Genomic DNA, 13,773 nt, shown 5'->3' on the forward strand with positions numbered 1-13,773 from the left:
AAGTTCCACCGATTCGTTGTTGTGACAGCTATACACCGCATCACTCTCGAAATACACCCCCAGCATCCCGCTGCCCAGCGCTGATGCAAGTCGCGAAAACAGAAGCAGTTCTTTCGAGTGGTCGGGTCCCGTGTGTGTATTTATTTTGAATTAATTTTGCAAACTGCACCCATTTTATGTGCCGCGTCAAGTGCTTCCTTCCGTAGTGTGAATTGTTTCGTAACGGGTTTCCGGCTTGAGTAATCGACGTAAGGAAACTTCAGGCTGTAGAATGTCGTCGTCACCTTTCCGCTACACGCACGCAATCACCTGCAGGTTGGTGTTTCATTCACTACAAAAAATCTAGATTTTCATTTATTTACGACCGTTTGTCGCGATGTTGGCATTTTCCTATTGACCGATTATGCTAATTTTTTGGCGATAGTTCGATCGGTGGGGCCATCTGAGCGAATGATGTCACACGGCCTGGTTGAACCCATTTTTGGACTACGCCCTGCCCTGCTGTGCCCTGGCTAGAATGCAGGAGCCTGACCTAGAAGAAAATCAATGCCGACACATCACACACATGCTCTCTGGAGCAGAGTAAATTGGCCTTGGTCTAATAATCGACTGGCCAAAGTTAACGCCCTATTTGCGTTTATGGCGCGAGCAATTGCGGTCATTATAAATGGGAAGGCGCAAGCATGGGTTGTTAGACTGAAATTAGCATTTGCAAGCAGTAACTACATACTGTGTGGCTGGTTGTCGTAACGCGTAACTTTACCGTTATTAACTGGATTCGACCGTTGCACATCTGGTTGTGAATAACTTGTGATCGAATGTTCCAAAAGTAATATTTTGTAGAGGGGCTTGATGTTAAATAAGTACATAAGTTCAATTTTCATGTGCCATCTGGTTTTGAAGAATTCTTATTTTTATTCGCAGATTTCGGCATCAATCCCCTACCACGGGCAAAGGGACACAGAAGGACTCGTCAGGTTTATCATGTAAGCTGGAATTATTATAAAAAAGTCTTTGGAAGTAACCTTCTTTTAACATTTAGGTTTTCCTACGAAGCAACTTTGATACCAATGGACTGTCAACATAAACCTGGGGAACTGTGTAACTCAGAAACAGCGATCGAAATCCTTAATGAAAAGGCGTCTTGATATCCTTAACAAAAAAATCCTGGAAAATTTGATAAAATGAAATGTTTCGTGAAAAAGCTCAAGCTGCTTTAAAACCATGTCAAAAGAAGAGGATTCAGAGAGGAGATTTTGCTTAAACAAAAACTTATGCAAGAAGAATAATCATGATGTTGGTGATGTCAAGTCTCATGTTCTAGAAGAATAATTTTCTGAAGTGTCCACGAGGTACTTGACTGTTACGTCCGTGTTGGGAAAATATTTTTTCCAACATAAAATCAATCAATATAAGTCGACCTTAGTATCCAAACTTCCTATCAGTACTGTGCATTGCCACGTGACTCACTTTGTCACATTACGCATTCCTCACTGACCACTGAGTTTCATATCTCAATTTTACAGAATTCCGCTCTCATTGCGCACCCGGGGCGAAATCGATCTGGAGGAGGCCAAACTGCAACATGAGGCCTACGTACGGTAAGGAACGCCAGGCATTTTTTTTTACGATTGCGACGTGCGTGTTTTAATGCATCACGCGTACAATAAACGAGAACTTCTTTCAGATTGTTGCGCGATTTGGGATTGGACGTGCTCGAGCTGCCACCAGATGAGAATCTGCCCGAGTGTCCCTTCGTCGAGGACTGTGCCGTCGTGTGCAACGGAATCGCGCTGATTTGCCGACCGGGCGATCCCAACAGGGTGAAGGAGGTTTGGGAAATCAATCGGAATTTGTTTATTTCTTAAAAGCGGAACAATTTGTTTTAGGTTGATGCCATCCGGTCCGTGCTGCGGAAGGAGCTCGATTTGCCGCTGGCGGAAATCGCCGATCCGAATGCGCGGTTAGACGGTGGCGATGTGCTTTTTACCGGGCGGGAATTTTTTGTTGGACTCAGCAAGTGGACCAACGAGGCGGGAGCGCGAGCTGTGGCGTCCGCCTTTCCCGAATATCCGTGCGTTCCGATTAAGGTAGGCCCGCTAGCTTTGTTTGGTTGTTTTTTTGTTTGCTCTCCGTGTAAATATGTTGAATGGTTCGGATGTATATCAATCTTCATTCGCTCTAGACTAGATTAATCTGTACTTAGACTTTGTCGTTAGATTATTTTGTCAAAGAATATCTAGAAACCGACTGATCACATGTCTAACACTTTTCGTGTCCTTTCTTTCCAACTAACTACCAAAAACTAATGAAATAGTAGCGGTGTGTCGTAATGCAATTTTTATTCTTTTTCTTTGTCCCACTTTGTATCCCACAAAAAATCCACATTTCTTTCCTCTCAATCCACCTTTGCATTTTTTCTTTATTTTGAAAAAACACTCGACTTCCTCGTAACTTCCCCAAAAACTTCCCTAGGTAGAAGACGTAAATATCACTGCAAGTCCGATCACTTTGGAATTAGTCAATGGAGTGATTCAGGTTGAGGCTCTCTCTGGCTAACTAAGCGAGAACTGTTTTTGCGCGCATTTTAAACAGTTGACCAAAGCTTGCACACGCGGTGCATGAACATGCATTGCGGTTGTTGGCTGAACGATTGGAATGGCGTTTGAGTGTGTGCTGTGCATCGTGTTTTCTTTTTTTTTTTTTGGTGTGATGTTTGATTTGTGCTTGCCAATAGGTTAGTTAGCTGATTTAAACGAATATTTTGTAGTGCCCTTATGCTAATTGTTAAAGTTGTATGTTTAATGCATTGTCTTGAGCAAGGTTGGTTTAAACTTTTTTAATACTTTCCCTATGACCAAAACATTTTCAATTATTGGTGTAGGAATACGGTTATAAGAGCTCGTGCAAATAACCGTAATCCTGATCAACGTATCCACTATCAGTGCATCGAATCGTGCAGGAAAGAAAACTTGAAACCAAAGGTCATGTTTGCTCAGAACCGATACTTTCATTCGCGAACCGAAAATCAGAACCCTAGCTTATAACCAACTGAAAATCATAAAAAAACAAACCTGGAATTGAATTCTATTTGTGTAAGATGGTCTTCTGTAATGCAAATAGTTATGCTTTTTTGTGTTATATGAATTTTCTCTATATTCTTATTTCGAAAGCTATTTATTTTTATCACTTTGTCTGTCACACGATGATTGTTTAATTGTTTTCATTATATCGTATTATCAATAGCATCTGGGACGAATTTTGAAAATTTATAATTTTTCTTGTTTGTCGCATGTAGTTCTAGTTGTTGTCGTTCTAAGCCTAATTTTGTAGCCTTTTGTCGATAAAATTTAAACCAAATCATCCGTCTCGTGGCATCCGCAGGTGGTCGAACATCACCACCTCAAGTACTACGTCTCGATGGCGGGGGCGGACGTGCTGTGTGTCAGCCGGGGCAAGGAATCGCAGGAGATTCTGAAGCGTATCGAGCGCGAGGCCACCTACACGTACAGCACGCTCACGCTGCAGGAGGAACAGGCCGCGAACGTGCTGTACGCGAACGGGACGCTCATCCACCGGTCCGTCGAGGAGATTCCCGAGTCGGCAGCGGTATGTTACATCTCTTAGGTGTTAGAACTAAACGAATTCACGACATTTATTTCTTTTCAGATTCTTTCCCAGAAACTTGACATTCCCCGGCAGATCGTTCCGATGACCGAGCTGGGAAAGTTCTCCAACGGCCTTACGGCCTGTTGCATCTTGGTCAAACGATCCCGGCACATCAAAAGTCTGTAGAAGGGCCCGTGCTTTGTTAGTTAGTCACCACCATCACCATCGTATTACGCTAATTGTGTCTGTTTACCACTAAGTTGTAACGTCTTATTTAACTATTTATTGCCTTTTTTCGTCAGTCTTGTGCTAAATTCTGTGCTTTATTAAGAGTGTAGTCAAACTTTGATTGTAGGATACTTTGGTTGAAGCGGTTAGTGAAAAATTGTTAAACTTTTCTTTTTTCTATTGTTTTTATTTGAAACAATCTTACCCCACTCGTTATTTGCTGTTAGAGCTTCAACACCAATTGACGACTGAAACTATAAACTCCAACTTTGAAATTGCTTTCCACCTAGTTTGTTTTGGTTATCTAAAAATCGCTAGCGCAATCATTTAGCTACATTTGTCGTGTAAACTACTTAGCTATCCAAGTTTAATAAATGTTACACACCAACAGTAGGTTGTGAGGATAGTTTAGAATATAATATAAAATACAAATCGAATCTCAGTGCTTCAGCGGGAAGCGCACAACAAACATTCTCTATCTCTTCCACACAAAGAGTTACGTAAACTACGAAATAAACATTCGAAAACTTCCATTGTTTTATCTTTCGCTGTCGAATCTAACGCCAAGCTTCGTGTAATGCTATACTTTTTAATCTAACTCTAGTGTAAAGTTTCTTTGAATAAATAAAATATAACAAAGTCGACCAAAACCGACTCTTCTAGTTTAACCGTTTTGTTTCACTGTCTAATAGTGGCGTTAAGAAAAACAAAAAGCTGTAGCTAATATAAGAAATAAACCGTAAGAAAGAATGGCATCAACAAAATATAAGCATCGCAACAAGCAGTAAGTCTCTCAAACGACGAAATAGTCTTATTTACAACAGATTTATGCATTCGAATTTTACTGTAGGGAAGAACAAAACAAAGCAATTCCACTAGTAGGACAACCCAACTGTAAAGTAATAGATCAGAACCAAACAATGATGGAGGCGAAAATAAAGAGAAGTCATTAAAATATGTGTCACGTGCTTGCTTTGAATGGAACTGAAAGAAAAAAGAAGATAATAATTATTTCCCATCATAAGCACTAATAAGTCCATATCTTATATTTGCTTCTCCTATCACTTCTTGCCTGGGTCCATCGTTCTTTCATTTCTAGAGTTTTTTTTAAAGGACCTATAAGCTGTTGTCTTTCATAAGTTTATAGGACCTATTAAAAAAAACTCTAGATTTTTTGGCTTGTTTTTCTTTGACATTACTTTATTCATTATGTTATCCCTTGTTAATGCATTCCTCTTTTTAAACTGAAATTCTGGCTGAAATTCTTTAAAGCATCATTCTAGAAGCATCGATCAGTGTGACCCTCATATATCGTTTTCCAAATTTATGTTTTTCCGGTTTTCTCCCGAGACCAACATGATTTTCTCCTGAAAGTTCTTAAATCTATTTGATAATGGTTTTTAACAGTGTTGACTCCATGCCTGATTTTAATGTAAAATTATTATTGAGATTCCATTTTAACTGTAAAGGAAATTGTAGGCACTCAGACTGTTAAGGCACCCAGACTGTTAATCTGACCAGATCATCAAAGATCTTTTAAAATGCACATCTGGTACAAATATTTTGCCTAGTAGATTTTTTTCTAAGATAGTTTTAAAAAGTCTATCTCCCTAAAGCAGGGGTGCTCAAAGTTTCTGGAGGCCGGGCCAAATTTGAAGCTCAAATGAGCTTGCGGGCCAAATAAGATATTTATAAAAAATACTTTATTTTAATTTATAAGACTACAAAAAAAATCTATCAGCAGAAGTTTTTTTTTAATTTCTATCATTTTTCAACATTTTTTTAATTAAAAATAATGAAAGACACAAAAACTTTTAGCTGAATGTACTTGTGCTCTCCGTGAAATTTTACAGTTTTTTTTTTTATATTTTGAAAACGGTGACATGTAATCTGCCTAATTTAGTATCGGCGTAATTTTATCTTAAAATCAAGTGTGACTAATTAAATATCGTAATTTTATCGTTGAATTACGAGTGACTAATAAGAAATCTTTGAGAGCAAGAAATTTAACAATTCCATGAAACAATTTTTAGAAAATGTTTTAAGCACCCGTAAAGATGCATTGTAAATGTAAACATTTTAGCAAAAAAAAATTATTCATCTAATTTTTTTATGATCCAGAACATGCTCAAAATGATTTTAATTTCAAAGAATTGCATTTTTAATTGATTTCAGCTAATTGCACTTAAATTTCTATCGATATTTTGAAGTTTTTTATTGAATTAAATTTGCCCATGAGCCAATTTGTAATAATGGGAGGAGGGGAGGGTTCTCGAAAAAACTATGTAAAATACTTGCAACAGCCTTACTCCTCCGATTTCAACATTTAATCTGCCTTAATCCTGAAAGCCTGAATTTTCAAAAAATGTTCGATGAATATTTACTAGTTTCACTCACATTGAAACTTGTAAAACTGTGTCCTAAAATAGGGACATTAATAAATCATTAGTATTTTTACCAGCAAAAAAAAAATTAGCATAAAAATGTTTAGAATAAACCTTACTTTTGAAAAAGTAAAAAATCACTTTACAAGTGATCATCGGGCCACTATACATGATTATTCAAAAAGGGTCCGCGGGCCACAAAAAATCACCTCGAGGGCCACGTTTGGCCCGCGGGCCATACTTTGGTCACCCCTGCCCTAAAGCATGGAATTTTTCATCTCCATGCCCTTAAATGTATATAAACTCACCATCAATAAAACTTCGTATTGTTTTAGAGAATTACATAAATCTTTACAGGAAAGCAGAAAATGGATTTCACCACGTTTTTTTTAAATCATTTTAGTTTAAATTTCAAATATGGATTGAGAAGATTTTAAAAATACATACTTTAAAACAGTAATGCAAATACTCCTTAAGTTTGTGCCAATTTCTTTGAAAAAATAAGAAACGTTACTCCACCTTTATTTAGGTGGTTGGTGCCTTCCTCGCATTCATAAAGTGAATAAATGAATTTTTATCAAAATATCTGAGATCCGGCCTAAAAAAAAATATATGAACATCACTTAAGTTCTAATAACTTTTGATTGGGTTGTCAAATCTTCAATCTTTTGATCGCGTTGGAAAGATCTTTCAAATACCTTTCAACAATATATAGCACAAAAACCACCCTTTTTAAATCTTCGGAAGTTTGTCTAAAATCGTTTTTTAACATAACTTATGAAGTACTTTTCTAAACTGCATAATATTAATCCTCTCCCGCCCATGGTTACTCCAGAGCACCAAAACTTTGAACTCAAATATCTCGGAACAGACACAACTTTTCATTGTGCTTTAAGTTGCAGGTGTTCATGTAGAATGTATACTAACATCTCCCTAAATTTTATCAAATTTGGTCAAGCACAAGCAAAATTACAGTACGAAATGTAAACAAAAATGGGCAAATTTTAGGGAAATAAATAAGACCTGTTTTCGAAAGCCCATAAAAATTACCGAACACAAAATTTTATGAAATAAAAAATGTTTTGCTATCATTTAAACCTTGGACAAGAACCCCTGTGAATAACATTGTGAGTTTGGACCGATTTTGAGTGTTTTTCAACCTTTTTCATTTGGTGCACCAGAGCACCACCTAGGCATATGAGCAACTAAATATTTAGGAGCACTTTTTTCTAAATTACAGAAAAAGCTTATTTTTATCAAAACAAAAGTTTATAAACGTTTTGACTATTCATAAACAAGACAAAACATTGTTATTAGACCGATGATTTTATTATTTTCCTTATTTTTCATGAAAATGGTTGTTTGTGAGTTTTAAATGAGCCAATCAAAGAAATCTGAAATTGCAGAGATTTTTTTAATTTGTAATTCATACTTCAGAAATATGGTCTTACAGCAAAGAATAAGTAAATTTTAACACATTTCAAAGCATTTTCAAACAACTGAACCAATAGATTTGAAGAAAACAAGATTTTGTGATTTACAAAAAAGTTGCTCATCTTCCTGATGGTGCTCTGGTGCACCACTTCAAATTCATCTTTTTTGCACCAATTCGTTGTTTGTGGGTCAAAGTAAAGTATTTCCTGCAGTATTGTACCAAAATTTAGCCATTTACTATTTTTGCGATAAGCAAACAGCTCTGGGCGTTAGAGAGTTAACTATGGTCTTGTGGGGCCCCAAGACGGATCAAATGAGACCAAAACGGTCCAAATCGGCTCAGCCAGTTCAGAGGTAATCGTGTGCATATTTTTCAGTGGACGGACTTACAGCCATACACACGCACAGACATTTGTTCAGAATTTGATTCTGAGTCGATAGGTATACGTGAAGGTGGGTCTACGAGGTCGAATAAAGAAGTTCACTTTTCGTGTGATTTTATAGCCTTTCCTCATTGAGGTTAGGATGGCAAAAAATCTCGTTTAAATTCAAGAAGAGCAATTCGTCCATGAATTAGCAATTTATTTGATTTTGTGTTTTTTAAATGGAGAAATTTTGTTTCATTTGATTTTGCATCATTAGTTTGTGTTGGGACTGGGATCCTTTCTTATTTTAATTCGTATCGTTTGTTAACTACACGTCAATTTGGCAGTTGTTAATACAAAAATGCTGTAAAAATGTATATTTAAAAGATATCATGCAACATTTTCTATCTGATAGTTCTTTATCTTCTTTTCTGCCAGTAGAAGTTATGATCAATGCTTTTCTCCTACATTCAAGGGTCCTGATTTTCGGTTCAAAGATCAGAAATCACTCACTCATCGCCGAGCGAATCTTTGCCGACTGGAGCTCGCAACCATTCGCAAGTGAACACTACGCTCAAGCTGCCTGCGATTTGCTCAATCGCTTCTCCCAGCGACACAAATACTTCGTGAATTTCTTTGCCCACTCCGTCTGTTCATCCGAATACATTCAGAGAGGAGAGAATCTAACAACACACCAGCTCGGCGCTCTTTTGGCCTGCACTACTACAGTTTGCCGTAAATTTGTATTTGGCATGATGGAAATTGCTTGTAAATGTGTCTTTGATGTCGTGTTATCAACAAATTTACAAAACACTTTTGATAACATAGATTTTAACCAGTTTTATAAATGAGTAAAACAAAGCCGATCGCAAAAGATTTCGACTCAGTGACTGAGCGACATAACGCAATCGGTCTCTCTGAACCATTCGCTGTACTACTCGATTGAAGTGAGAGGGAGAGCAAAAAGAGAGTATTCTGTAGTGATTGGTTCGGAAGCGACAAACAGTAAGAAACGGTCAGAGCAGGCTTTTGTCGCTTTCGATTGGTGGTAGCGAGTGAATGAGTCGTTTTGGAGCAATCAGGACCCTTGCCCTTTCTTAATCAAAAGTATCAAAAGTCAGATTTCTAAAATTCACGCTACCTTTTGAATTTTAAATCTCATTTTTTTTAAATTAAAGTGACACAAATAACCACGGAATAAATTAATCCTTTTGTTTGAAAACTGTCATTGAATTACCAAAAACAGGATATCGTTTTTGATTACGTAACGAAAAAATGAATTTTTGATCCCCCTCGTAAAAAAATAATATAAATTTGAAAAAAAATGGTATGGAGCGTAACACTGCCTTCTCCCCCCCCCCTTCCCATTACGCCCTGCGTTACATCATGAAAGAATGCTCCCTAACAATCCACAGTGGTCCAGAACGCAAAATTAAGTGAAAAATTGATTTTCCGTAAAATGGTGACGTTTTGGCAAGGGGCTGGAAACTCTAATATTACTTAGGAATACTGAGTATACTAACGATATTCCAGTATTCTTGTTAGTATCCCGCATAAAGATTTCTGATGAACTTACAGTAAATTTTAACGTTACAAAACGATAAAATATATTGTCATTTTGACAGTGTTTTAACAGTAGACAGCATCGTTTTTTAAGATAATTTGCGTCGTATTTTGGGATTTTACCATAAAAAAGGGGGGTTGTTATGCACCGCTGGGTCTCGTGGCGCAGGGGTAGCGGCTTCGGCTGCCGATCCCGATGATGCTATGAGACGCGGGTTCGATTCCCGCCTTATCCACTGAGCTTCTATCGGATGGTGAAGTAAAACGTCGGTCCCGGTTTCTCCTGTCTCGTCAGAGGCGCTGGAGCAGAAATCCCACGTTAGAGGAAGGCCATGCCCCGGGGGGCGTAGTGCCAATAGTTTCGTTTGTTATGCACCGGTACCATAAAAATTTCGAAATTTTTCCATACATTTTTTTACCAAATACGACGCATTTTACTGTTAATCTAATGTTGCATTTTTCATCCAAAAACTCGTCCTGACTATAGAAATCATCATACATTAATAATAAAAACAGCAAGCATTACAATGCATTGCACAGTCAATTTACAGTTCTTCATGGTTTTTTATCTAGTAAATGATGCGGTAAAACTATATGCGGACAATAAAACTAATAAGCATTACAATGAATTACACAGTAAAATTATAATTCTTTATGGTTTATTCCCACTAAATACTACTGTGAAAACTATTTTCGGACATTAAAATAAATAGTAAATAAAGTAAATTTTACAGTAGTTTTATTGTTATTCATAGTATGTTATTTATATTCAACATTGAACCACTTTGTTTATTTGTTCATGAATTGTTAACGCCTTCTTCAGCTTTTTGCAAATCGCCAAAAGGAATCCTTCCACGACGTTTTCTTTCGCTTTCGATTCCGTTTGAAACCCTCGATCGAGACCGGTTCCTGTTCCCCCTCGGGTGGGTGATGCCGTGGTGTGTTCAGTCTGTCCGCCGGTACCTTTTGTCGACTGGAGACTCCGGATTGATTTGCTGGTATTAATAAATGAGAAGACAATTAAGTTAAGAAAAATCTTAATTTAAATAATCAAAATCTGGGGGATGAGACGAGAGAATGCGTAACGTGATTTTCGAATGAGCACAAGCGTGACTTTTCTTTGCACTTGAATAATTTGTTTTGAAATCTTCTGTGCGCATTTTTTTCCAAGTTTTCGGAAGACAAATAACTGCGTCAGAAGTGGGTGAAGTTTTGCGAAGTCGGTTTGGAACAAAATGTAAGCAAGAGCTCTAAGAAGTACAGTGCCCATTTTGAGACAAAGTACAAGTCTTAATAAATAACGTTTTGTACTAGAAAAAGCGAATCGTGCCCACAATTCGGGCGGAATCAATTGTTGGAGACGACCTCCGGATGAGCACTGAAAAGGAGAAATAGCCAGTAGGAAGTGGGTTCATTGGAGAAAGAATGGCTCTACGACGACTTTACTGGTAATGGTTATGGTGATTCGGAGAATAATTACAAAAGGTTCGCTATATCAAAAGAAAAAGAAAATCAACAAACCATATTTGGTTTTACAATAATTTCCCTAATGAATGATTACAATACTTGCTGCTTCTGGCGAACAGTAAAATGGCTCCGCTTTGCAGTTCAAAACGGTTCCGCTTTTGAACCGCTCTATTCACCCCCCCAGATCAAAATTCTCAGATTTTATTCTGAGATTCTTAAATGCTTTTATTCAAGATATTTAAACAAAAACTTTGGTTATTAAATTTAAAATTTATTTAAGCCCTTTATTTTAAATTTCTCAAATTATCAAATCAAATGCAGACTGTATTTGAATTTTGAACCCACAGTTTCTAATTTAATTTTTATACCGTCGTTTTTTAATTTTGTATTTTCAGGATTTGGGAGTTTTGAAATTGTAGAATTTCAATTTGCTTTAAATTTTTAAATTTTCTTTTTTCAAGTTTTGAAAAAAAATATTTAAATGTATAATTTTCAAATGTTTAAATTGCTAAATTTCAAAATCTAAGATATCTTAACTTTTGAATTCTTCATTTCGTTGATCAAGCTTCCGTGTCCCGTAATCAAATAGCTCCGCACCGTTGCAAATGCCTCCTGTAAAAGAAAAAAAATAACAAAATAAACTTAAGAAAGTTACCCAAGCAGACCATTGTTTTTTGCAAGCAGTTGACTTAGTCAAACTTTTCGACACCCTCAGCAAACGTCAAATCAGTACAAACTGGTGCCGAATCTCTTCCAGAAAAGATCCGGCAATAATTTTTATGGTTTGACGTTTGCGGAAAGAATCTTGAAAATTTAAACAAATCACTTAATGCATCAGACCATGACAAACATCTGCTGCTGCTGCAGGAGGGGTTCCGCCATCTCCAAATTTCATGAAACGCCTGATATTTACATCCCGGAGCTCTTCTGATTCGTTGACGATTGAGGATCCTGTAAAATAGAAAAAAAAGGTATTTCCTAAGAGGGCTATAAAAATGGGGCTGGATACACTTCAAACGACGACGACGGAACGTGTGAGCGGCATAAACAATCGGACGCGACTGGCAACTTCTTTCAAACCGTTTCGGAAGAAATTCCAAAACATAACCACACACAAACACTACAAACGTCGGCGATGACGATGCACAAATCTTGGACGCGATTGCCAACTTCTTTGGAACCGGAAGAAGTTCAAAACACACGCACCCACACATGACCGACGACGGAATCTGGCACACATCCTGGACGTATCTGGCAACTTTTATCCAAACCGGTCCGGAAGGACGACGACAACAGAATCTGGCACAAATCCCGGACGCATCTGGTAACTTCTTCCAAACCGGTCCGGAAGAAGTACCAAAACACACGTACCTACTTCAAACGACGACGATGGCGACGGAATCTGCCCCAAATTGCGGACGCATTAATGTTCTTCACCGGTCCAAATACTCACCAAAAGTTGCTGACACTAATCTTCTTCTCCCTCCCGGATCAGTCACCCGGCAGATTTGACGCCGGGAGTTTGGTTTTTCACAAGCACACGCGATTTCATTTCGATTAAAACTTTTGAAACTGCGGCCAAACAAAACAGGATCGAACACGCATCGCGAGTGAAAAAATTTGACAGCTTGCTCAACCCGCTCAACCATGGTGCGTTCGTTTGGGAGCGTCGTACGGTTCAGGCGACGACGTCAGGTGTCATGGTGTGTTCGTTTTGGGATCCTTATTATTTTATGCCTTTTCTTTTTTTGAGTAAAAATGTTAAAATATTAAAATGTTAAAATGTTAAAATATTAAAATGTTAAAATGTTAAAATGTTAAAATGTTCAAATGTTAAAATGTTCAAATGTTAAAATGTTAAAATGTTAAAATGTTAAAATGTTAAAATGTTAAAATGTTAAAATGTTAAAATGTTAAAATTTTAAAATTTTAAAATGTTAAAATGTTAAAATGTTAAAATGTTAAAATGTTAAAATGTGAAAATGTTAAAATGTTAAAATGTTAAAATGTTAAAATGTTAAAATGTTAAAATGTTAAAATGTTAAAATGTTAAATTGTTAAAAATTTTAAAATGTTAAAATGTTAAAATGTTAAAATGTTAAAATGTTAAAATGTTAAAATGTTAAAATGTTAAAATGTTAAAATGTTAAAATGTTAAAATGTTAAAATGTTAAAATGTTAAAATGTTAAAATGTTAAAATGTTAAAATGTTAAAATGTTAAAATGTTAAAATGTTAAAATGTTAAAATGTTAAAATGTTAAAATGTTAAAATGTTGAAATGTTAAAATGTTAAAATGTTAAAATGTTAAAATGTTAAAATGTTAAAATGTTAAAATGTTAAAATGTTAAAATGTTAAAATGTTAAAATGTTAAAATGTTAAAATGTTAAAATGTTAAAATGTTAAAATGTTAAAATGTTAAAATGTTAAAATGTTAAAATGTTAAAATGTTAAAATGTTAAAATGTTAAAATGTTAAAATGTTAAAATGTTGAAATGTTAAAATGTTCAAATGTTAAAATGTTAAAATGTTAAAATGTTAAAATGTTAAAATGTTAAAATGTTAAAATGTTAAAATGTTAAAATGTTAAAATGTTAAAATATTAAAATGTTAAAATGTTAAAATGTTAAAATGTTAAAATGTTAAAATGTTAAAATGTTAAAATGTTAAAATGTTAAAATGTTTAAATGTTTAAATGTTTAAATGTTGAAATGTTTAAATGT

The 13,773-nt window shown here is 35.9% G+C and overlaps 2 protein-coding genes across 4 annotated transcripts; one reads left to right on the forward strand and one right to left on the reverse strand.

Moving 5' to 3' along the window:
* The first annotated feature begins 33 nt into the window (after nt 1-33).
* Nucleotides 34-4,129, forward strand: LOC6038033 (N(G),N(G)-dimethylarginine dimethylaminohydrolase 1). 2 transcript variants are annotated; one of them, XM_038267076.1, is made up of 7 exons: nt 34-315; nt 1,527-1,601; nt 1,688-1,832; nt 1,890-2,090; nt 2,476-2,538; nt 3,385-3,609; nt 3,670-4,129. In XM_038267076.1, exons 1-7 carry the CDS (start codon nt 272-274, stop codon nt 3,793-3,795), a joined length of 879 nt encoding a protein of 292 aa, XP_038123004.1. In that variant the 5' UTR covers nt 34-271; the 3' UTR covers nt 3,796-4,129. The 2 variants fall into 2 exon arrangements, with proteins under 2 accessions (XP_038123004.1, XP_001847877.1); XM_001847825.2 differs by lacking the exon at nt 2,476-2,538 and having other exon boundaries at nt 38-315.
* Nucleotides 4,130-10,267: 6,138 nt separating this feature from the next.
* Nucleotides 10,268-12,786, reverse strand: LOC119771258. Of its 2 annotated transcripts, none has more exons than XM_038267094.1 (4): nt 12,504-12,786; nt 11,891-12,001; nt 11,588-11,659; nt 10,268-10,578 (listed from the first exon to the last, which is right to left on the reverse strand). In XM_038267094.1, the coding sequence occupies exons 1-4, from the start codon at nt 12,697-12,699 to the stop codon at nt 10,403-10,405; spliced, it is 555 nt and encodes a 184-aa protein (XP_038123022.1). In that variant the 5' UTR covers nt 12,700-12,786; the 3' UTR covers nt 10,268-10,402. The 2 variants fall into 2 exon arrangements, with proteins under 2 accessions (XP_038123022.1, XP_038123017.1); XM_038267089.1 differs by having other exon boundaries at nt 11,588-11,662.
* Between the last annotated feature and the right edge of the window lie 987 nt (nt 12,787-13,773).

This window comes from Culex quinquefasciatus, chromosome 1 (genome assembly GCF_015732765.1).
Source record: "Culex quinquefasciatus strain JHB chromosome 1, VPISU_Cqui_1.0_pri_paternal, whole genome shotgun sequence".
NCBI lineage: Eukaryota > Metazoa > Arthropoda > Insecta > Diptera > Culicidae > Culex > Culex quinquefasciatus.

What these genes read in the sequence shown, in the direction of transcription:
- LOC6038033 (XM_038267076.1), top strand. Translation starts at nt 272, where the DNA reads ATGTCGTCGTCACCTTTCCGCTACACGCACGCAATCACCTGCAG. An exon ending in CAACATGAGGCCTACGTACG is followed by an intron (nt 1,602 to 1,687) that starts GTAAGGAACGCC and finishes AACTTCTTTCAG; the next exon opens with ATTGTTGCGCGATTTGGGAT. An exon ending in AGATTCCCGAGTCGGCAGCG is followed by an intron (nt 3,610 to 3,669) that starts GTATGTTACATC and finishes ATTTCTTTTCAG; the next exon opens with ATTCTTTCCCAGAAACTTGA.
- LOC119771258 (XM_038267089.1), bottom strand. Translation starts at nt 12,699, where the DNA reads ATGGTTGAGCGGGTTGAGCAAGCTGTCAAATTTTTTCACTCGCGATGC. An exon ending in ATTAGTGTCAGCAACTTTTG is followed by an intron (nt 12,002 to 12,503) that starts GTGAGTATTTGG and finishes TCTATTTTACAG; the next exon opens with GATCCTCAATCGTCAACGAA. An exon ending in ACGAAATGAAGAATTCAAAA is followed by an intron (nt 10,579 to 11,587) that starts GTTAAGATATCT and finishes TATTAATACCAG; the next exon opens with CAAATCAATCCGGAGTCTCC.